General features: G+C 45.4%; 1 protein-coding gene across 4 annotated transcripts in view; it reads left to right on the top strand.

Annotated features, from left to right (window-relative positions):
- The window catches only part of SORL1 (sortilin related receptor 1), a 105104-nt gene that overhangs the window by 56018 nt on the left and 24520 nt on the right, over positions 1-24566 (top strand). For 2 of the 4 annotated variants that reach the window (XM_077839754.1, XM_077839756.1), the window contains 13 exons: positions 1281-1454; positions 1851-1964; positions 2760-2882; positions 4101-4220; positions 12995-13120; positions 13524-13631; positions 14138-14269; positions 15495-15626; positions 16482-16616; positions 19119-19274; positions 19980-20129; positions 21571-21699; positions 23648-23774. In XM_077839754.1, coding sequence (XP_077695880.1) covers positions 1281-1454; positions 1851-1964; positions 2760-2882; positions 4101-4220; positions 12995-13120; positions 13524-13631; positions 14138-14269; positions 15495-15626; positions 16482-16616; positions 19119-19274; positions 19980-20129; positions 21571-21699; positions 23648-23774 — 1726 coding nt within the window. The remainder of the gene's footprint in view (positions 1-1280; positions 1455-1850; positions 1965-2759; positions 2883-4100; positions 4221-12994; positions 13121-13523; positions 13632-14137; positions 14270-15494; positions 15627-16481; positions 16617-19118; positions 19275-19979; positions 20130-21570; positions 21700-23647; positions 23775-24566) is intronic. The other 2 variants (XM_077839753.1, XM_077839755.1) reach the window with 2 other exon arrangements.

Raw genomic sequence — 24566 nt, 5'->3', positions numbered from 1 at the left:
CCCTTAGTTTCCAGGAGATGCTGTGGACTTCATCTGATCCTTCTGAAACAAAAGGCCGTTCAGTTGTGTTTAAGCCTCAGCAGGTGCTCAGCCTGATCAGGAGGCCGTTAAGTGCCGATTAACTGGCCCTTAAGTCGCTGTGTTTTCTGAAATGCTCTTGTTAGCATGGAAGCTGCTGAGGAGAAACCCCTGCTTCCTTCCTGACTCTTGAATGAGGTTTATTAGCGAGCCTTTGGAAAGAAATGCTTCCTGGGGTGGCCTTCAGAAGGGTCTCCAGGACGGTGCTTCTCGACCCTTTCCAGGCTGCCACAACTTGTCAGGACAGGAAGAAGTTTTGGGACCTTCTGCAGGGTTTTTTTGCCTTCCCTCTGCAGCATGAATCGTAGGGTTAGAAGGGACCACTTGCCAGAATCATCTGGGTTTATCTCCATCAGTTTCCTGCCATTGCAGGGTCCTCGGGCGTTGGTGCACCTCGGTCCCTCCTATTCTCTGCCTGTGACACATAATAGTCTTCGCGCCTGTGGGCTGTAATCCTTCGGTCTCATTTTCGCTGTTGAGATTAGTGTGTTTGTGGTTGGTAGTTTTGGTGGCTTGTGATATGCAGGAGATCAGACTTCACAATTTGGTGGTTCCTTCTGGTCTTAAGCCCTATGACTCTTCCCATCAAGCGCTTAAGAAATGGAGGGTGGTACCGAGCCCTAGTTGAAACTTGTGTTCTAGGGAATTAAATTAAATCTTCCCCAGGCTCAAGCGAGAGAGCACTGCATTCTCAGTGTTGGTTTATTATTAATTATCATTTATTTGTATTGTAGCCATGGCTAGAAGCCTCTCTCGTAGACAAAGACCCCGTTGTGCTAGGCGCTGTACAAACACAAAATAAAAGCATGGTTTCTGTCCCAAAGAGCGTGGTTTGACTTCGCCATCTCATTTGAGGCGAGGAAAAAACCTCCAGTCAATTATTCATATTTCACGACTATATAAGGCAGTGGGGGATCTGCTTGGTGTTTACTTATTAATCAGAAAACCGCCTCTCACTAGGATCGAAGGGCCTGATCTAGTGGGGCACTGAGCGTGCATTCAAGCCTCATTGAAGTCAGCGGGTGTGGAGGGCTCTTGGCATCTCCCAAGGCCAGACTCAATACGTAACCAAGTGAAGCTGACACCCAGGTGCCCAGAGAGCCTGCGTAGCAGCCTGAATCAAGGGGATGATGAGAGACGTGGTGTCAGATTCCCTGCCCTGTACTGCAGTGCCAGATAGTTACTGTGTTCCCTCCCGACAGGGCGGAATGCCTGCATCACCAAGCCTTGCAGTTTGTTGTGTTTGCCCAAATCAAACAACAGCAGAAGCTGCAAGTGTCCTGAGGGAGTCTCCAGCAGCGTGCTCCCATCAGGGGAAGTGAAGTGTGATTGTCCACATAGATACGTGATGAAGAACAACACCTGCATCAAGGAAGGTAAAACCCTATTTAACTCCTGCTGCTATTTAATCCTGAAAAATGATAAATTCCTTGGTTGGGAGATAGGTCAGCTTGACTTTACCTTTTGACCTGCAGTGTAAAGCTTAGAAAGAGCGACGAACACTTGGCAAAGATAGGTTTCTGAGTAGCAGCCGTGTTAGTCTGTATCCGCAAAAAGAAAAGGAGTACTTGTGGCACCTTAGAGACTAACAAATTTATTTGAGCATAAGCCTTCGTGAGCTACAGCTCTGTAGCTCACGAAAGCTTATGCTCAAATAAATTTGTTAGTTTCTAAGGTGCCACAAGTACTCCTTTTGTTTTGGCAAAGATAACGGTGCTGTGCCTAATTGTAGCTTGTTTGTTTGTTTTTTTTAAACACACGCTGGGCACTAGATAACACCTGTCTGCCTAATCAGTATAGATGCTTCAACGGGAATTGTATCAACAGCATTTGGCAGTGTGACAACGATAACGATTGCGGAGACATGAGTGATGAGAAGAATTGCCGTAAGTGTCCTTCTGTGGTCACTTTATGTATGCGTCCTGATCGGTAATCATTTATCAAGCCTGCCTGGGGAGCAAAATGCTTCCACCAGTGATGGAGAGGGGATTAGTAATAATGAATATGGTCTTTCCACCCTTCCTACAAGCCCTTGTGGCGTGGTATATCCTAATGAAGCTAGTTCAGGTACATTCAAGGAGAAAGCCATCCTCTCAATGAAAATCAGACAAAGAGCCCAATGAGCTTATGAAGGGAAGAAACAGCCATCTGGCCGAACTGTCCCCAAGTCATAGAGGTGTGGCTCAGCCCATTACAGAAACAGGGCCAGGTTCAAAGTTAGGACCTGGATTTGGGTCCGAACGTCAAGCAACTGAACAATAAGACAATAAAGTCCAGGCCAAACCGTCTCCCCAGGCTTAGTTGCTCCTAAGGTTCCTAACTGATGGCTGCTTAGACTCAAGGTCCCCCACGTCAGGCCAAGCCAGCCGTGAAACCAAATTCCTCATCTTTTCTTCTCTCCGGTTGGAGGGCACTTTCTCCAGGCGTGGTATTGCAGTGTGGAACTGGTTTCAGTCCCATCTCCAGGTCAGACCATTAAGCCCTTACTGCCCTGAACTAGGAGAAATTCATCCAGCACATAGCCAGAATCCGTAGCAAGAATAGCTCCGAGGAAGCTCTTTCCCTCCATGTTATTCCCCTTGCTTTTATTTTAACATGCGAGTTTGGGTCGGGGCAGAATTATTTAATTGGTGGCCTTGAAACCTCTCTCTTCTTTCCCTCCCTCCTCCGCCTTGTTTTAGCCACAACAGTCTGTGATAGCGAGACTCAGTTCCGCTGCCAGGGCTCGGGGACCTGCATCCCGCTGTCCTATAAATGTGACCTGGAGGACGACTGTGGAGATAACAGTGATGAAAGCCACTGCGGTAAGCGTGATAAGGAGCGAGCTGTTTGTCTCAGTTGGATGTCCTTTCCCTTCCCCCCCTTAGGAAGAATATCACTGTTCTCTCCACCAGGCAGGGGGTAAGCCTGCCCGGATGGAGGCAGGGCAAGACAGCATCTCTGGCTCTCAGGAGATCACTGAAGGGGACCCACCTTGCTGCACTGTCCAGGGCTTGCTAGCCCCTCCCTGGATGCCGTCAGGCAGCTAGTGCAGATGTGGTCCGGGGAGGGGATGAGATGCATAGGACAAAGGAGCAGTAAAGTGCAATGACAGCCCATATCCACCCCACCCGAGGCGTGACGCCTTGAGCTGGCAGGTAGGCGCTGATATCAGATGTTCCCAGCTCCCTTCACCTGCCATACACATCTGCCTTAAAACAAAATAATCGGGCAGGGATTAAAAATTATACTCATGCAGCTTCTGAGAGTTGATATGTTTGGTCTTGGAGCAGGGTAAAAACACAGCTGCCTCAAGGCACCCGGACAGGCTAGACAGCTCCAAGGTCTGGTATTTCCTAAAGCCATTGAAGCTACAAATTCAAGTGCTGCAACAGTAGGTTCCCCTTCACCCTCCCCCAGTTGCTTCGTACTGGTAAGAAATCCTTGGCCATTTAGCAAGTTCATGGCTGCACATCATGAGCACAGTAATAGCAGGGTTAGGACTCAGCCTCCTGCATTAACAGCACAGGCTCCTAACCGAAAGGGGAGTCTCCATTAGTTGTATGCAGTCTAGGGTGTATGGCAAAGTGTCGAGCAGCTCCACCTCCATCCAGCAGGGGGCAGTGGTGTAGGCACACACTAGCAAGTTCTTTGCAGCACTTCCTCAGGAGCTCAGAATCCCTAATTTCAAAGGAGATTCTGGCCTGATTTTCAAAGGCAGCTGAGCATCTGCAGCTCCCAGCGTCTTGAATGGGTTGTGGGTGAGGCTGTCAACCTCTAAGGCTAAGGCTAATAGTTCCTGAGCAGCAGACTGTTAAATCCACGGGAAGAACAGAAGATGGGAATCAGAGTGACGTGGTAGCTCTTGATCTTTCAGGGCTAGAAACAATGCACTAAAAATACTTTCAAGACCAGAACAGATTTTCTGAGCTGCTTAGGCTGCCGGTTATGAAATGTCAGCTCTTTCTTCTAAGTCAACAGCTTATGTTCAATCCCCCCCACCCCCCGTCACCCCATCTGAACTTTGGGTGCCTTGTTTGTAGACGCTCACCAGTGTAGAAGTGATGAATTCAGCTGCAGCTCGGGGATGTGCATTCGTCTTTCTTGGATGTGTGATGGCGATAACGACTGCAGAGACTGGTCAGATGAAGCGAACTGCACGGGTAAGCGTTGGGATGTGATCGAGAAACCCTCTGCTGGAGTTGCTCGTTGCTAGCTATCAGCTGCTGTGCTTTTAAAGGGTTTGCATTCGGGTAGCTCTGTGCGGAAGAGCACATGCTGCGCAGGAAGGCGTCAATTTAACCCTGCCGTGTCATGAGACTGAATCTTCCGTTGCCCTGTTGCTCCTGTATTTTGTGCGAGTGGCTACTGCAGGGGAATCCTGATGGGCAGTGGCACAGAAGTTAAGATGGAAACACTGCTGCAACTGAAGGACTGAGCCAGCACTGGCTGAAGTCAGTGGAGAGATACCTGTGGGTTTTGGACTAGATCAGCGGTTCTCAGACTTCATTGCACTGCAGCCCACTTCTGACAACAGAAATTACTACATGATCCCAGTGCCCTGTATTACTCTAGATTCTAAAGTCCAGAATCAGGGGGCCCCATGCCACAAGGGACCCTGCTAAGTTGCTTGGGCTTTGGCTTCAGCCCCAGAGCAGCGGGGAGTCTAATGCGGGGCCTGGCGACCCCATTAAAACAAACTCATGCCCCACTTTGGAAACCACTGTGCTAGATCCTAATATAGGAGCAGACGGGCGAGTGGGTTGAGCATGGAGCCAGAACCAATTTCTAATCCCATGGCTGATAGTAATTTGCCCCGAGACCGTGGCTAAATTGTTTAACCTCCATGCCTCAGTTTCCTCATCTGTAAAAGTGGGATAATAGTCACCTGCCTTGCAAGGGGTTTTTGAAGAGGAGTACGTTAATGTGATTTGAAAATAAGGTACCTGTTAAGTATTTGTTCTGGCATGAATGAAGAATGCAGTGAGAGCCTTAGCTCTGAATTGTCTCTCTTAGCTGAAGTGGCTCCCCTACCCTTACAAAACTCCCCTGTATTTAAAACATGCTCCAGGTTAATTAGCAGACAGAAAATGTGGATCATCTCCCCTTTTCACCTTCTTAATATTTATTGGCAAACTATGTATCGTTTTGTGCTGTGACAAAGTTCCTGCTCTACCTTGGTGGGTCTTGCGCTTATTGGTGGATTTGCTCACCTTGGAGCTTCACGGCAGCCCTCAGCTTGGCCGTTTTTCTGCCCACAGTCCAGGTCGACTCCTCCTGTGTCTGACCAGGAGTTGAGAGGATTTGGGGGGAACCCGGGCTCGCCCTCTACTCCGGGTTCCAGCCCAGGGCCCTGTGGAATGCAGCTGTCTCGAGTGCCTCCTGGAACAGCTGTGCAACAGCTACAATTCCCTGGGGTACTTCCCCATGGCCTCCTCCCAACATCTTCTTCATCCTCACCATAGGACCTTCCTCCTGGTGTCTGATAATGCTTTTACACCTCAGTCCTCCAACTGTCTGTGTTCTTACTCTCAGCTCCTAGTGCCTCTTGCTCCCAGCTCCTCACATGCACACCACAAACTGAAGTGAGCTCCTTTTTAAAACCCAGGTGCCCTGATTAGCCTGCCTTAATTGATTCTAGCAGCTTCTTGATTGGCTGCAGGTGTTCTAATCAGCCTGTCTTAATTGTCTCCAGAAGGTTCCTGATTGTTCTGGAACCTTCCCTGTTACCTTACCCAGGGAAAAGGGAGCTACTTAGCCTGGGGCTAATATATTTGCCTTCTATTACTCTCCTGTAGCCATCTGGCCCGGCCCTGTCACAGTGCGTATGAAATACAGTCTAAAACTCAAACCGTGGTAGGAGCCCAATAGTTATGAGTGACCCTACAATAACAAACCAGGGCAGATACAAGCAATAGAGGAAATAATTTCAGGGAAACAAATTTTGGTTTTAAATTTCTGTAGGCTTATAAATAGTAAGGGAGAAACATGATTTTCAAAATTATTAAAAATAAAAACCTCTCACCAGTGAATGCCCTTTTTGCATAAAGCCCCACAAACATGTTGCTACATGCCATGTTTTTCCCAGGTGCTGAACAACTTGTCAGTTGGAGCTGTGGGTGACCCAGCATGTACAGATTGGGCCAGGAAACTAATAAGATCTTATTCCTGAGAGAATAAGCATCTAGCTTACGATGTGTTGATTTTAGCAACTTAATTGCTGCGTTTCTGAAAGTGCTGACTGTTTTTTTGATGTGCGCAATGATTCATTTTTGCTTATATTTGCAAGATTGCACTGATGGAATCAAATCAATGTTGAGGTCATTCATCTGTAGAGCCGTTTACACCTGACAGTGCTTCAAAACTTGCTTAAAAAATGTATTACCCCATGGTCTGCTATAAAAACAGGCTTGCCCTACCTTTGAAGATCTGCAAAATAAGGAGGCATAATTGTAATCGTTGGTCCTGAAGATCAAGATGTTAACTAATAAGAATACTTCTCCCTGAAAAGTGCTCAGTTGTTACAATATGTACAGACTGAAGATAAGCTAGGTGTGCACTGACCTAATTTTACAGCTTGGACTCTGATTGTTTTGTAACAGTAAAACGCATTGCAGGAAAGAAGGGTTTTCTTAGCAATTTCTAAACTATTTATCTCAGAGAAGGGATGCTCAGCTCCAATTGCGACTGGTCTTCAGCATGCTTGCCTCTTTGCCTAGCATTCCAGCTGCAGCGGTTGAGCTATAAAGAGGATGTAATTTATGCAAAGTCGTACACTAAGGACCTGATTCCCCTTTTACTGACAGCTGATTTACACCAGTGCAACTCAGCTGGAGAAAATAGAGTCACTCCGGATTGACACTTTTACATCAGGCCTTGAATTAGCGGACCGGATTCTCTACTCATACACTGGAGTCAACCCAGTGATGACAACGGAGTTTACACTAGTGGGTATAAGTGAGACGAGTCCTAAGAACATACTAAAATTCAGTCCCCACTTTTCATACTTTACATCTGCTCTGATATTTTCAGTTAAACAGTCTTCAAGTATCTACACAGTGAAGAGAATTCTGATTGTAGAAGGCTATTTAATCTAGCAGAAAAAGGTATAATGACGTTTGGTGGTTGGAAGTTGATGCTTGACAAATTCAGACGAGAAACAAGAAACAAGATGAAGATTTTTGAGGGAAGCTGTGGCAGGTTCCCCCTGGGGTGCCACCTGGAACTGGGGTACCACTGAGGCCCCTTTCCCACCAGCCTGGGCTCCCTCTCCCATTGTACTACTATGATCACCTGCAAAGCCCTCCAGCCTTCACTTTCACCAGCATACATACAGGTCGGGACACACCCAGCTGCAGTTATATGCATGCTCTCTGACCAGCCTCTGCATAGGAAGGCTACAGCTTAGGCAACTCCCAGCTTCCCAGGCGCACACCCCTTCTGGAGTATAAACACAAAATTAAACCGTCTTGCGGTGCACAGGGAATTGTACAGCATAAGCTCATAAAATTCGCCCCCTCCCTCAGTGTGGAGAGGAACATGCAACAGCCTTTGCCCCTGAGTTATGATTCCCATATACTTTACTCCAACTCACTGGTTTAGATAAAGCAAAACCAAGTTTATTAACTACAAAAGATAGATTTTAAGTGATTATAAGTGATAGCAAACAGATCAAAGCAGATTACCTAGCAAATAAAAAACGCGAACTAAGCTTAATCTACGAAATAGACTGGATATGAATTAGCAGATTCTCACCCTAAGAGCCCACACTTGGTGGGATAACTCACATGACTGGAGTACTGTCATGGATGGTTATAAACTGTTCAGGAAGGACAGGCAGGGCAGAAAAGTTGGGGGAGTAGCACTGTATGTAAGGGAGCAGTATGACTGCTCAGAGCTCCGGTACGAAACTGCAGAAAAACCTGAGTGTCTCTGGATTAAGTTTAGAAGTGTGTGCAACAAGAGTGATGTAGTGGTGGGAGTCTGCTATAGACCACCGGACCAGGGGGATGAGGTAGATGAGGCTTTCTTCCGGCAGCTCACGAAAGCTACTAGATCGCATGCCCTGATTCTCATGGGTGACTTTAATTTTCCTGATATCTGCTGGGAGAACAATACAGCGGTGCATAGACAATCCAGGAAGTTTTTGGAAAGCGTAGGGGACAATTTCCTGGTGCAAGTGCTAGAGGAGCCAACTAGGGGGGGCGCTTTTCTTGACATGCTGCTCACAAACCGGGCAGAATTAGTGGGGGAAGCAAAAGTGGATGGGAATCTGGGAGGCAGTGACCATGAGTTGGTTGAGTTCAGGATCCTGACGCAGGGAAGAAAGGTAAGCAGCAGGATACGGACCCTGGACTTCAGGAAAGCAGACTTCGACTCCCTCAGGGAACGGATGGCCAGGATCCCCTGGGGGACTAACATGAAGGGGAAAGGAGTCCAGGAGAGCTGGCTGTATTTCAAGGAATCCCTGTTGAGGTTACAGGGACAAACCATCCCGATGAGTCGAAAGAATAGTAAATATGGCAGGCGACCAGCTTGTCTTAATGGTGAAATCCTAGTGGATCTTAAACATAAAAAAGAAGCTTACAAGAAGTGGAAGGTTGGACATATGACCAGGGAAGAGTATAAAAATATTGCTCGGGCATGTAGGAATGATATCAGGAGGGCCAAATCGCACCTGGAGCTGCAGCTAGCAAGAGATGTCAAGAGTAACAAGAAGGGTTTCTTCAGGTATGTTGGCAACAAGAAGAAAGCCAAGGAAAGTGTGGGCCCCTTACTGAATGAGGGAGGCAACCTAGTGACAGAGGATGTGGAAAAAGCTAATGTACTCAATGCTTTTTTTGCCTCTGTCTTCACTAACAAGGTCAGCTTCCAGGCTGCTGCGCTTGGCATCACAAAATGGGGAAGAGATGGCCAGCCCTCTGTGGAGATAGAGGTGGTTAGGGACTATTTAGAAAAGCTGGACATGCACAAGTCCATGGGGCCTGACGAGTTGCATTTGAGAGTGCTGAAGGAATTGGCGGCTGTGATTGCAGAGCCATTGGCCATTATCTTTGAAAACTCTTGGCGAACGGGGGAAGTCCCGGATGACTGGAAAAAGGCTAATGTAGTGCCAATCTTTAAAAAAGGGAAGGAGGAGGATCCTGGGAACTACAGGCCAGTCAGCCTCACCTCAGTCCCTGGAAAAATCATGGAGCAGGTCCTCAAAGAATCAATCCTGAAGGACTTGCATGAGAGGAAAGTGATCAGGAACAGCAGCATGGATTCACCAAGGGAAGGTCATGCCTGACTAATCTAATCGCCTTTTATGATGAGATTACTGGTTCTGTGGATGAAGGGAAAGCAGTGGATGTATTGTTTCTTGACTTTAGCAAAGATTTTGACACGGTCTCCCACAGTATTCTTGTCAGCAAGTTAAGGAAGTATGGGCTGGATGAATGCACTATAAGGTGGGTAGAAAGCTGGCTAGATTGTCGGGCTCAATGGGTAGTGATCAATGGCTCCATGTCTAGTTGGCAGCTGGTGTCAAGTGGAGTGCCCCAGGGGTCGGTCCTGGGGCCGGTTTTGTTCAATATCTTCATAAATGATCTGGAGGATGGTGTAGATTGCACTCTCAGCAAATTTGCGGATGATACTAAACTGGGAGGAGTGGTAGATACGCTGGAGGGGAGGGATAGGATACAGAAGGACCTAGACAAATTGGAGGATTGGGCCAAAAGAAATCTGATGAGGTTCAATAAGGATAAGTGCAGGGTCCTGCACTTAGGATGGAAGAACCCAATGCACCGCTACAGACTAGGGACCGAATGGCTAGGCAGCAGTTCTGCGGAAAAGGACCTAGGGGTGACAGTGGATGAGAAGCTGGATATGAGTCAGCAGTGTGCCCTTGTTGCCAAGAAGGCCAATGGCATTTTGGGATGTATAAGTAGGGGCATAGCGAGCAGATCGAGGGACGTGATCGTCCCCCTCTATTCGACATTGGTGAGGCCTCATCTGGAGTACTGTGTCCAGTTTTGGGCCCCACACTACAAGAAGGATGTGGATAAATTGGAGAGAGTCCAGCGAAGGGCAACAAAAATGATTAGGGGACTAGAACACATGACTTATGAGGCGAGGCTGAGGGAGCTGGGATTGTTTAGTCTGCAGAAGAGAAGAATGAGGGGGGATTTGATAGCTGCTTTCAGCTACCTGAAAGGGGGTTCCAAAGAGGATGGCTCTAGACTGTTCTCAATGGTAGCAGATGACAGAACGAGGAGTAATGGTCTCAAGTTGCAATGGGGGAGGTTTAGATTGGATATTAGGAAAAACTTTTTCACTATGAGGGTGGTGAAACACTGGAATGCGTTACCTAGGGAGGTGGTAGAATCTCCTTCCTTAGAGATTTTTAAAGTCAGGCTTGAAAAAGCCCTGGCTGGGATGATTTAACTGGGAATTGGTCCTGCTTCGAGCAGGGGGTTGGACTAGATGACCTTCTGGGGTCCTTTCCAACCCTGATATTCTATGATTCTATGATGATACAAGCAGGCTGCAGATTCTTAAGGGGCAAGCTGCACTTGTTTTACAGCTTGGAATCCCCAGGTGTCTCATTCACAGGCTAAAAATCATTTTAGCCTGGGTCCAGCACTTCCCCAAATTAGTCTTTGTTCCTCAGGTGTTTCCAGGAGTCTTCTTGTGTGGGAAGTGAAGAAGTCCAGATGATGTCACTCCCTGCTTTATATAGTTTTTGCATAGGGCAGGAATCCTGTGTTCCCAAAGCGTGGTTCCCAGACTAGTCTGTGGGAAAATACTGACATCCCAAGATGGAGTCCAGAGACATATGGTTTCATCATATGTCCTTGTAGAGTCATAGCAGCCAGTACTCAGAGGCTGTCTGTATCGTTTTCGGGAAGGCTCCCCAGATGGGAGATAAGCTTCTCCTAATGGCTATTGTTTTTTCCTAATGGCCCATTGCCCTGAATAGGCCCTTCCCCACCCACTATCTAGGCTGAAAACATCTTGTCTAGTGGGTGTTGCCCAGGGGTGACTACGTTTGAAATACAGTTACATAGTCAATATTCATACCTTCGGATACAAAAATGATACATGCATACAAATAGGATAATCATATTCAGCAAATATAACTCTTCTAATGACATCTCACATCACCTATCTTTCATAAAATGCATCATAATCATATCATAATATCACTATGAAAAATACGGGGTGCAGTGTTACGGAGGCTAATTAACTTATTTAGAGATGTGGTGGATTCTCCATCACTTGAAATCTTTAAATCAAGATGAGCTGTCTTTCTAAAAGATATGCCCTAACCCAAATAGAAGGTATAGGTTAGATGCAGAAATTACTGGGTGAAGGTCTCTAATCTGGTTATGCAGGAGATCAGATTAGATTATCAGCATGGTCTCTTTTGGCTTTAAAGTTACGCAGTGTAAATTCTTCAGGTTTAAGTGCGGTTTTCCAAACATATATATTTTTAAACAATAAATGTCCTGGTTCTGGATCAAGTTCTGGAGAATTTACTTGAGCAAACTCCCTTTTATATCAATGGGAGTTATGCTTAAACCATAACCACAGAATTTAGACATATGTAATTACTAAATCCATTACAGAATTTCTTCAGTATATATGGTTGGAACTGTTTAGCTTGGGGATTCCAGTAGTTGGTATTCCAAGTGTGTGGGTGTGAAAGGACATACATATTGGTATCGCTGATCTCTCATGACTTTCTGAGTGAGAATTACTCGAGGAAGAAGTGAACCTACTTCAGAAAGTGTATTGGTTTTTTAAGCTTAAAATTGAAATTATCGATAAGAATCACAATTATTTGAGAAACATGTCGTCTAACTCTGCTGGCCGCATTTATTGCTCTTATCTAAAATAATAACATTTCACAGTGAATACCTAATAGAATATTCGTACCAGACGACTAGTATTTTCAAATATCTGGAAGTTCATGTCACTAGCTAGGTTAAAATGTAGTAGCATGCAAGTTAATTAAATCAAATGTTGATTTTTCTTTTTCTAGGTGATGAAGAGTATTCTCTCATGTTAGGGTGGTTTTTTTATTTGAAGAGGTACGGCACATAAATTAAGCTCCAGAATGACTTATTTAAACAAAATATATTTTAGGCAGAGATTTTCAAAGTGGGAGCCTAAGGGAGGTGGGTGCCCAAGTTCTATCGATATCCACTGGGAATTGGGTGTCTAAGTCTCCTAGGAAACTTTGAAAAATCCCATCTTAAGTCTAGTTAGGAATATCTTCGAGAACCTAAAATACAAACAAGTTCTCTTTTTGACACTCAGTGCCAAGTCAGACTTTTGTGTGCAGATCCTCCCTGCCAGCAGATGGCAATGGTGCTCAAAACCCTTTTGGTGGTATCACCTCCGATATAAAGGGGGGTGCCAGCTCACCAAGGTTTGTCAGTTGCTGTTTCAGCAAGGGCCAGACATCATTACCTTTGCCAACTGACCCAAAGGACTGAAACGATAAGAAAGGGCTGACTCCAGAGGTCTCAGAGAGCTCTAGAAACATTCATTAACCTCCATAGTCAACCTTATGAGGTACAGTAGGTTGGTAAGTACTGTCCCTATTCTACAGGTGGGGAAACTGAGGCACAAGAGGATAAGATGACTTGCTCAGGATCACAGAGCAAGTCAGCAAGCCAGCCAAATGGAACCCTGGAGCCCTGACACCCATTAGAGGACGATAAATCAACATGTAGAGTGCCTACTACAATGGAGTCCTGGCCCATGACTCTGGCTCGTAGATGCTGTCACAATACAAATAGTAATTATTAATAATAGTATGTATGTGAACATATATTTAAATGTGTCACAAATAAACTTAACAAAAGAAAAGAATGGTGGTTGATTTACATGGAGCCTAGTTGAAATCAATGAGTCTGTAAATGCTTCCTTTTTTTCTGTTTGTTTTCAGCAGTATACCATACGTGTGAAGCCTCCAGTTTCCAGTGCCACAATGGGCATTGCATTCCCCAGAGGTGGGCATGTGATGGCGACGCTGACTGCCAGGATGGCTCCGACGAAGACCCTATCAAGTGTGGTGAGAGCTCTCATCTCGCCCGAGGGGTGGGGGGAAATTACAGTTGTTACTTTCTAAGTCACTGGCCTGTCGTCTTATGGAATGGACACGAGCTGTGTCACGGATGCAACAGAACAGCAGCAAACTTGGGGAGCCCTAAAACCACATAATTATTCTTTGGTTTATTGTGGCACACGTCCAAGACCAGGGCCCCTTTGCGTGCGCAGTCCCTGTCCCAAAGAGCCTCCAATCTAAATAGACTATATGGACAAAGGGTGCAGCTGATCCTGGGGGTTTTCTTCGTGGTGTCGAGTGCACCTGGGATTTGGCCATTCTGGACTAACAGACAAAACCAAACCCTAATTATGTTCCTCTGTGCTGAAGTTCTTCCATACTTAAGGCTGCTTTTTCAAATGAATTTCAGAAAAAAAGTGCAACGGTTTCCAGTGTCCGAATGGAACCTGCATCCCAAATAGCAAGCACTGTGATGGTCTGCATGACTGCTCTGATGGCTCTGATGAACAGCACTGCGGTGGGTACACACAGGGACTCAGAATTTGCAGCACCAGATGGGTCAGTTGAATACCACATCCCGTCTGGAACACCTCATGCTTCAAAGGAAAGCAAAAGCTCCCTGTATAATGTACATAGCCACCTATGTAGCTCTATAGACAGGGTGGCGGGCGATTCCTTCTTGATACCTACTGCATGTCGCTTTCATCCTGACACATGACACAAGATAAGCCTGAATAGCTGCGTAGCTTGTATTATTGGTCATCAAAATTATCCAGCGCTTGATAAGATCTAGCCACTGTATTTGACTCTCTGTAAGTCAGAGAGGGTGGTTAAGTACAGATAGATTAGACAACAAAAGAACTTGGTGTACAGTGTAGTTATTACATATTATTTGTATTACCATAGCATGTAGGAGCCTAGTCACGGACCAGGATCGCATTGTGCTAGGCACTGTACAAATGTTTCTTACCGCCATGCACTGAAATGCTGTCATTCCCCCTGCAATCCCTTTGATTCCTCCAGACCCCCTGTGCACACGTTACATGGACTTTGTGTGTAAGAACCGGCAGCAGTGCCTGTTCCACTCCATGGTGTGTGACGGCATTGTGCAGTGTCGGGATGGCTCGGATGAAGACGCCAACTATGCTGGATGCTGTAAGTGTGACAGCAATACCAATAACCTCGCCTTTACCTAATACCTGGTGCTTTTCATCAGTAGATCTCAAAGTATTTTACAAAGGTCAGTACCATTATCCTCATGGGGGGGAACAGAGGCACCGGGCAGTGAAATATCTTGCCCCATATCACCCAGCAGGCCAGTGGCAAAACTGTGATTAGAAACCACGGTCTGCAGAGCCCCACCCCAGTCCAATGCTCCATCCACTAGGCAACACCGCTCTGAAGAGATACCAGAAGGGAATAAATAAGCATCCTTCGGGAGAGCACAGAGGGGTTTAGTGTGTCATTTCTGGACTGTGTCAGTGACATACCAAGCCACTTGTATGTTCCTTTAAATCAGGACCATTCTGGATGTAAATGATCTGAGTAGCACTTCATTGACATTAAAAATCCTGGTTTCTGTTGGCTGCTGTTTTGGGTGGGTTGTCACCAAAATCCAAGCAATTACTTTTATCCCTGGGATGCTTTTAGTCCAAGTTCAGTGGGACCAGTTGTTTCACCAGCATGTTTGACAAAGCTGGGCTTTTGGCCCATAGGACTCTAACCTGGCTTTTACAGCCAGACGCTGCTTTGGGGCCAGTGGGTGCATACATCCTCTCTCGCAGATCATTCCAGCTGAGTCAATGTAATGCCAGCCAGGGCAGCTGGAGGAGTGTACGTCTGTGTGTGAACATAGGGACTGCCAAACTGGACCAGTGGTCCATCTAGTACTGTATCCTCTTTCCTCCAGTGGCCAGTGCCAGAAGCTTCAGAGGAAGGTGCAGGGAAGCCCATAATAGACAGTTATGGGCTATTCTGCGCGCAGAGGATGTTTCTTCCAAGCTCTAGGCAGTTAGCATTTGATGTCTTGCTGCTGTATAAGGAATCTGCTTCCGCTCTTTGTAAAGGTACAGCTGGTGCTTCCCGTGCATCAGCTCCATTCCCCCTGTCTGGCCAGAAAGCTGCTCCATCTCCTATGGGTTGCTAGCAGCATTGTCTGTGTGAAGCAGTGCCAATCCTTGCAGGCCAGATGCACAAGGAACCATTGCACAACCATGCACAAGGAACCATTCTGCAATGAGGCAGACTGGATTCTCTGTGCCCTGCCCTCTCCTCCTCACAGCTAGCCACGATCTGAGCCCTTTGCCTTTGTACTAAATCTCTCAGAAAGAACAGCTGCATTTGACTTTTTATTTTTTTAACTTCGCTTTGTCCCTTTTAGCTCAAGACCCAGAGTTTCACCGGACCTGCGACCAGTTCAACTTCCAGTGCCAGAATGGCGTGTGCATCAGTTTGGTGTGGAAATGTGACGGGATGGATGACTGTGGGGATTACTCTGATGAAGCAAACTGTGGTGAGCAGAGAGGATCATTAACCCTTCCTACCTCAGCTCAGTCTTATTTTGAGTATTAACAGCATTGCCTTACCCTAAGATACCAAGTGGTCACCATGCGGAAGACTGCAATCACTTTATAGAGAGAGAGGTGGATAGCGTTTTTTGTTTGTTGATTTCACTGTTTTAATGAGAGCAGTATCATTATCCCTATTTTACCATTAGGGAAACTGCGGCACAGAGCAGTAACTTAGCTTGCTTAAGGCTACCGTGCAGTCCAGTGGCAGAACTGCAAACAGAATTCGGGTCTCCTGAATGCCAGTCCCGTGTCTATCCACTAGACCGTGCTGCCTCCCATGACCATATCCACTGAATTCTTGATAATCTGATATCGGGCCTTCTCTATACTGTGGTTGACTTGAAGCCATATGTGAGCACATTTGCTGCACAGATTCCCAGTCCAGTCTTATATCTGAGAGCAGGGTTAGTAATTATTCCCTGCAAGCCTTAGGAAAACATGCACAGCCAACCGCATGTTCAGACTGTGTTAGCCACGTTTTCCACTCCATTCCCCCCTACCTCATCTCTTGCCTTACTGTGCGCGATCTGGTTTTCAGTGGTAAGCTCCATGGAGCAGAGGGTGTTTCTATTCCCTGTCCATACACCATCTAGCCCACTTCGGGAGCTGCGTAAATAACAATGACAAAACCCTAGTGGAGATTGTGAGGGATGGGGGGTTTGCTTATCAGGAAAACAGCACTGCTTCTGTGAGCTATGGAGCACCACTAGTCAGGCTTCACCTTTAGGATGGACAGAGCCTGGGTCACCGAGGAGTCAGGAATGCTGGACCTCATGACAATTTCCTATCATTGTTAGAAAACCCAACGGAAGTGCCGAACTGCTCTCGCTACTACCAGTTCCAGTGTGAGAATGGCCACTGCATCCCTAACCGGTGGAAATGTGATGAGGAGAACGACTGTGGTGATTGGTCTGACGAGAAGGAATGTGGGGGTAAGAGCAAGGGTGGCTGCTGCCTCAGTTATCTGTTCCATAGATTATAAAGCCAGAAGGGACCACTGTGCGATCATCTAATCTGACCTCTTGCATAACACAGGCCATAGGACTTCCCTGAATTAATTCCTGTGTGAACTAGAGCACAAAGTTTAGAAAAACATCCCATATCTTGATTTAAAAATTGCCAGTGATGGAGAATCCGTTACAATTAGTGGTAAATTGTTCCAAAAGCTAATAACGCTTACTGTTAAACATTTACACCTTATTTCCACTCTGGATTTGTCTAATTTCAACTTCCAGCAGTTGCTATACCATTATCAAATTTTTGCTCCTCATGTAGACTGTGATCAAGTCACTCTTTAACTTTCTCTTTGCTAAGCTAAATAGATTGAGCTCCTTGAATCCCTCTCTCTAAGGCATGTTTTCCAATCCTTTAATCATTCTCATGGGTCTTCTCTGAGCCTTCTCCAAATTTATCAACATCCTTCTGGTATGTGGACTGCAAAACCGAACACAGTATTCTAGCAGTGGTCGCACCAATGGCAAATGCTGAGGTAAAATAGCCTCTACTCCTACTCAAGATTCCCCTGTTTATATGTTACTCAAGATTCCCCTGTTTATATGTCCAAGGATCACACCTTAGCCTTAATGGCCACAGCTTCACAATGAGAGTTGATTATTCACCATGACCCCAAGTCTTTTTCAGTCACTGCTTCTCAGGATAGAGTCTCCCCTCTTGTAAGTACGGCCTACATTCTTTGTTCCTCAATGTATAATTTTACGTTTAGCTATTAAGACACATATTGTTTGCTTGTGTCCAGCTTACTAAGCAATTTAGATTGCTTTGTATCAGTGACCTGTCCTCTTCCTTATTTACCACTCCCTGAATCTCTGTGTCATCTGGAGACTTTATCAGTGATGATTTTATGGTCCATCGAGCCACTCATTTTTAAAACAGCTGATACATCACAGTTGTAGCACTTAGCCCTCTGCTGAGTCCTTATTATTGCCTTGTTCAAGCAGTGAGTTCCATGTTTTACATTGATTGTAGCACAAAACAAAAGTACCCTGACTCAGTCATTTTTACACAGTATGTTTGTTTAAATAAACAGTACAGAAGCTTCCTGTCCAGCAGAGAATCTTTTAGCGTGGTCTACAGACAAATATGTGCACCCATTTCACATAATCTGTTTAGAAACCCGTGTCGTTAAATTGATGCAGTTCCCTAGCATAAAGAAAAGGAGGATTTGTGGCACCTGAGAGACTAACCAATTTATCTGAGCATAAGCTTTCGTGAGCTACAGCTCACTCCATCGGATGAGCTCACGAAAGCTTATGCTCAAATAAATTGGTTAGTCTCTAAGGTGCCACAAGTACTCCTTTTCTTTTTGCGAATACAGACTAACACGGCTGTTACTCTGTTCCCTAGCATAGATGCACCTAAACCAGGTTGAGCACGTTCACACTAGGAGGCTGCACAGAGTTAACTGAATTGGTTTTTAAACAGATTTAGTGAAATCGGCACACATGCGGCATGTAGACCAGGCTCTTTGGATTGCGTGCTATCGTGTAAGCTGGTGGTCTCTGTGTCTGTTACAGCTCCTTCCCTCAGGCACAATATTGGTTAAGTTGAAAACTCGAGTAACATCAAAGCAGTTCCCCTTCCCCACCTGGGCTGCAGTCTGTAGAGGTCTTCTTGCCTATTTCTCCTGCTAGGAGGAAAGCACACCCTTCCCTTAAATCCCCTGCTAAGTTGTGTGACAGACAGGTAAGCCCTTCACCCTTTCCTGACTGTTTTATCTGGTCAACAAGGCATCTGGGCTGTCTTGATCAAGGCCCCAGTGCTGCAATCAGATCTGTTTATGGAAAAACCTTGATTTCAGTGGAACCTTGGGATTATATAAGGGTCCTCCCAGGTAGATCTGATTTGCAGGACCATGGCTTTAGCATGTGGAGAGGGTTTCTGTGCTGAGCCAGAACGCATACTTTGTCTGTGTTGACCTACTGGAGTTCTCTGCGCTGACGAGGCTGTGGCTTGTCTGTATCCACTTATGGGGAGGGTGCATAGGAGCAGACCCATGTATATTGGAAGCTGCTATAGGGAAATGTCTGCAGGAAATCTAGGGGGCAGTAGAATAGTCTGCATCCTGCAGGGACCAAGGCTACAAAGCTCACTGCAATCACTGTGCACCTTCCCGCACTTAAAGTGGTACTATCCTTTTAAAAACACACCAGTAAGATGCATCACTGTGTTTTCACCCTCAGGTTCCTGTCCTTTGACTGCAGCTTTGTTTTATGTTTAGGTCTGGCTCTCGGAGCCAGCTTTGTGCTGCTAGAATAAAAACACTATGCTTGTGACATACTCCCCATCCTCCTCCTTTTCCAACTGATGTCCTGGGATTTTGCCTTTCAGTCTCCTAGGAACAGAAAAAGCTTTTAGCACATAATCAGACGTAGGAACATGTCCAGTAAGATCAACTCTCACTGGTTTATTTTTAGGTTCACAGATCCTTCCCTTTACGACATCCGCCCCAGTGACGTGTTTACCTAACCACTTCCGTTGCAACAGCGGCGCGTGCATCATGAACAGCTGGGTTTGCGATGGATATCAGGACTGCACAGATGGCTCAGATGAAGAAGCCTGCCCTACTTTATGTAAGGTTTTCTCCTTCCCTGCCGCTTCGTTTTACACTCAGTGGTGGTTATTCCCTGCAAATGTGTTCCTGAGAAATAAAGCCCCAAATGTAAATGTTAGAAAAGATTTGGGCCAAACTATATGCTGGGTGAAAGGGTGCCAATCTGTTCACTCACATGGACTTGCACCCACTTGTAGCAGGAGAGAATTTGGCTCACTCACTCTGAGTTCTGAGAATCAGTGGAAATATTTGCCATGGAGCAGTGGCTGCTTAGAAAACACATCTCTGTCCCAGCTCAAAGTAGGTTGTTACATGCTTGCAGCCATAACAATCTCTGCTTGTGTATAGGAAGAGACACCTTTCAGGTGGGAGCGAGCTGCGGTTGGTTCCTTTGCAGACTTAGAAGCCTGAGCACATGCCAGCATCTCCATTTGTAGGTTGCCTTTAGAGTAGCAGGCCAGCTTTTGCACTGTAACCCCTGAAACGGTGAGGGGAGCTGGCCCTGGTTAGGACATATGGGATTTGGTAAAGGAGGCAGCGGTGGATTTAGTTACTTCTTTATACAGGAAGCGGCTGCCATCTGGTGGAGTGGGGAGATGCAAACCGATTCTGAACTAGAGGAACCAATAGACAACTCAGTCTGTCAGTCATTGCCATTGCCCAGTGGGGGGGTTCTGCTATTGCTTGTGTAGTTTGCTGACTATTCTCTTCCTCTGGTTCCCAGTAGTCAATGTAACTGCGACTTCCACCACCTCCCTCGGCCGGTGCAGCAGGTTTGAGTTTGAGTGTCAGCAACTGAGGAAGTGCATCCCTAACTGGAAGCGATGTGATGGCTTGAGAGACTGCCAGGATGGCACAGATGAAATGAACTGTCGTAAGTGCTCATTTCCCACAGGCTGAGCGGTGCTTTAGCTCTCTCTGAGCAAGGCTTTCTTTAAAGAAAAGACCACAGAAAATCGCGTCAGTGCAAGCGGAATCCATGCTAGTGGTATGCAATGAATAATGCACTGTAATGCATTTAGTGCAGTACCAAAGTAAAAACAGACACACATTTATTAGCAGTATTACGGTAGCGCCTAGGTTAGAGCATCACGGTACTAGATGCTGTACAGAGTTAGTGCGAGATGGTCCTTGCCCCCATAGAGCTCATTATCTCTACAGACAAGGTAGACAAAGAGCAGAAGTGGAAATGTGCACAGAGAGAGGAAGTGATTTGCGCAAATTCACACAGCAGGCCAAGGGCAGAATAAGAAGTAGAGCCCAGTTCGTGTGACTCTTAGCCTACTGCGCTAACCACTAGACGAGACTGCCCTCTTTATATGGCTTTAACATCAGAGAAATAGCAAGGGTATGTTGCGAAAAGACTAATGCTTGGGTGTCTGTTCCTCCCTCCTATTGGAAAAATAAGTTTTGAGTGAGACTCAGTTTGTGTCTGTTTATAACATCATACCCTGACAATGTTATATGAGTTGATCAGAAAACATTAATTAAAACAGGATGGTAGTTGGTAGCTTCATAGTGTGATATTGCTCTCATTGGGAGTTTTGCTATTGACTTCACTGGGGCACTGTCAAGTTCTTGCTGGCCTAGTGTGAAAATGTGATAAGGATATGGAAAACAATACAAAGGCGGACGTCACATTCAGAATTCACGCGGCGGGGAAATATATATGAATATATATATTAAGTACAGACAGAAAGATATAGCACCAGATTTTCAGACATGCTCAGAGAACTATTGGAGCTGCTGGGGGCTGAGCACTTTTGAAAATCTGACTCAGTGTTTGAAAATTGGGCTTAGAGACTCAAACAAACGTGGGCACCTTTTTAGATGCCAGACTGCCATTTTGCCTCAACTTCCCAAATTTGAAAATTAAGCTCAGTCCCTTCATCTATAGAGAGATGCATTAAAATTTCTGTTTTTATGCTAAAAGCTCACAATAAAACCATTACCTATCACTTGCTTTTTTTAAAATTACCGTTTGGCACAACTGAAGATTAGTTTCTAAACCTCAGGGTGCAAAATATAACCCTCCTAGAGCACTCTAGTTACCAGCATGGTTAGTGATTGACACTGTCATGCCATTCACCCCAGAAGTTCTCAGCAAGATGTTCTAATATGGACGTAGTAACAACAATAATTACAAATTCTATACTGGGATCACTTTACCCATGAACGAGATGCGGCCACCTCTGCATTTCAGTATGGCTGCTGTTTAGCGTCGTGCTTGACAGCACTGTGTGAGATGTTCCGGATAGGAAACTTGTAAATGAGCTCTCCTGCTTTGAATCATGCAATGCTTTTCCATCTTCCAGCTACTCACAGCACACTATCATGCCCGAATGGTTATAAGTGTGAAGATGGGGAAGCCTGTATCATGACAACAGAACGGTGTGATGGATTTCTGGACTGTTCAGATAGTAGCGATGAGAGAAACTGCACCGGTAAGTAAATGCACTGACATGGAAGTTCTCATTTTTTCCATAGCACAGACCACATTATTATACAGACATTGTCTCACGGGCGCCTGTCCTTCATTCACAATCACCTTGATCAACCCTGCTTTGTTCACAGTCGTATGGTCCATCTCCCCTCCCGCTCACAATCGGACACCTCCCTTCCTGCTTCCACACACATAATTTCCTTCAATGCATCTACAGCAATTGCAGACGCAGGCAAATAACATTAGTCATTTAGCGGCATACAAATACAGGACATTCCCTGATTAGCACAGCCAATAAGTGGGTGCGTTTTGCCCACTGTGTCCTGCTCTGAAAATATATCCCGGAGTGCACAGGCACAGAGCTAAGCTCCCTCGCTCCCCCACTTTCAGTTTCCCCCTCCATCATTACCCCTGGAGCCAGACGTGTTACACGTTGATTGGAAGTCCTGGTCCGTTCTGGGTAGATAATAACAACATCGATCACTGTCTTTTCCCAGATGTGGGATTCAGCCATTTTCCCAGTAAACTGCTTGGGGTACTGAACATCAATCAGTTTGTAGTTCTTTAATTAAATATTGATTCTGAGAAGCGGCCCAGACTGGGGGCCAAGGAGCCACTGAGACCCACAGCTGGGCTGGAATGCTGAAGTGAGGCAAGAAACCCTTGCTTTATTTTGCTAGACTTGCTGGTGCTGGGAGATTTCATCTCCTCCCCCATAGGCTGGTAGGCTCATTGGTTTAATTTTCAGCTGATTAGGAAACTGTCAGGAGCAACTCAGAGCTCTCTGTTTAGTTTCCTTAATAAACTGGAAATGAAACCAGTGGGCTAAGTAGGGTCCTGGGAGCGGAGCTGGAGTCCACAGCTCAGAGGCCTGGCAGCTGAGCAATGAGGGGGGGGGAAGTGGGACACAGAGCGCGACAGACTGCACATAAAGGGGAATAAGGTGGCCTGCAGATATGGGGGGGGGGGGGGGGGTTGTATTTGCAGCGAGTGGAGAGTGTGGAACTACCAGACATTCGTTAGCTTTGATAATATTTCTAGAGCTTTCCAGCTGAGGATCTCAAAGTACTTAATGAACAGCTGGCGATTAAGCCTCATGTGTTTCAGATGGAGAAAGTGAAGCACAGAGAAGGGCAGGGCACTAGCTAGAATTAGAAACGACGTGTCCTGGTTGCAAGTCCCCTGTTGCAGCCGCTAGAGCGCGCTGCCTTCCACAGAGCCGAACTGTAGAGCCGATTGGCAGCCCGGCTTACTCGGACATTGAGCCTCGCACACATTCTCCAATAAGGAGAAAGAAGCAGGTGACCTAAAGGAATAAATGACACTATCTGAACACTGGTGGTTAGCACCAGCTATCTGTCTAGACGCTTACGCAGCCCTCAGCGCTGTATTATCCAAGTGTCCCACAAACATCAGTGAATGGATCCTCCCAGCATGTCTGTGTGGTAATGAAGTGCAATTTTCCTCTTTTTTACAAGTGGGGAAACTGAGGCACAGAGAAACTAAATGACTGGCCCAAGGTCACAGAGGGAGACTCCGGCAAAGCAAGCTACAGAATCCAGATCACCTGAATCTCACTGCCTTGGCCCCAAGACCAGCCTTCTTCGCCATCCTCCCTCTGTGTTCGAGGCATTATAAAGAAAAGCGTGCAGAAAAGGTCCATGATCCGGACAGTTCACAAGCTTTGTAGAGATTCATGACCTAGAGGTGTTCCACAAGTAGAAAAGTGACTTCTTAGATCATATTGGTGAAAAGGGCCAATCCAGGACCATTAATGCTCTTCTGAATAATTTCAGAGGGTGCTTTGTCTGTGGGCATTGATTGTTTAAGTGTATGCTTCAGTCTACAGCTATATGCACTGCTTCTGCCACGTAACCCTTTGCCCCCTATTCTGTAAAGCACTGCTTTCATTTTCCTCTCTAAAATAGTATTTTCTATTGTCTGCATAGATGACACAATTGTGTACAAAGTCCAGAATCTCCAGTGGACGGCTGATTTCTCTGGTGAAGTCACTTTAACGTGGGCTCGACCTAAAAAAATGTCCTCAACATCCTGTGTGTATAATGTCTATTACAGGTAAATTGCACGAATCTTGATTATTTTTTTTATCAGATGAAGCATGTGAGTAGTCCTAAATTCATTGTGACTACTCATGTTTAAAAGCAGGGTAGATAAAAATCTGTAACACTTTAATTGAGATCAGATTTTTTTTCATTTTGTTATTTAAATTATAAGTTGTTTTTGTTTAAAGTGAAATCTGAATTTAATACAAAACACATTAAGGCCAAAATTTATTATAATAGCTTACAATATTTAAATACAATTTTAATACAAAATAAATACGATAAATCCATGAGCCTCTATCAAAAACTTTGAGTTAAAGGATGCTTTTCTATACAAAGAAAATTGGGGAAAACTTTTGAGGTCAGGCTTTATAAATAAGGTGCAATAGCTCAGCCTAAGTAACAAAGGAGACGGTCTCATTTTCAAGAGGCTCTGGTGAGACTAGGCACTTAAGGGCCAGTCACTTTCACTTAGGCATATTTGAAAATTTTCCCAGGCTGACCTGAAATAATGTTTAATCAGCTTACTACACAGCTAACCCCTCTGTTTAATAAATCATGTAGTTGTAAATGTGAAACATATTTTGATAAAGGAAGTTTATGCATCCAAAATATGCAAGGCTGCTTTGTTTAATACAAATATTTGTATATACCATTTTGTGTTAAATTGCAGTTACCATTCTCATCATAAGAAAAAAGTTAAGTATCAAGTAAACAAGCAATATATCTTTTACCAGTTTCTAACATACTAACATGTACAATAAATAAGAATCTGAAAATATTAAGCTATGTAATTGCTGAAATA

The sequence above is a fragment of the Eretmochelys imbricata genome, chromosome 22 (genome assembly GCF_965152235.1).
Source record: "Eretmochelys imbricata isolate rEreImb1 chromosome 22, rEreImb1.hap1, whole genome shotgun sequence".
Taxonomy (NCBI): Eukaryota; Metazoa; Chordata; order Testudines; family Cheloniidae; genus Eretmochelys; species Eretmochelys imbricata.
This window is presented reverse-complemented; position numbering and strand designations above follow the sequence as displayed.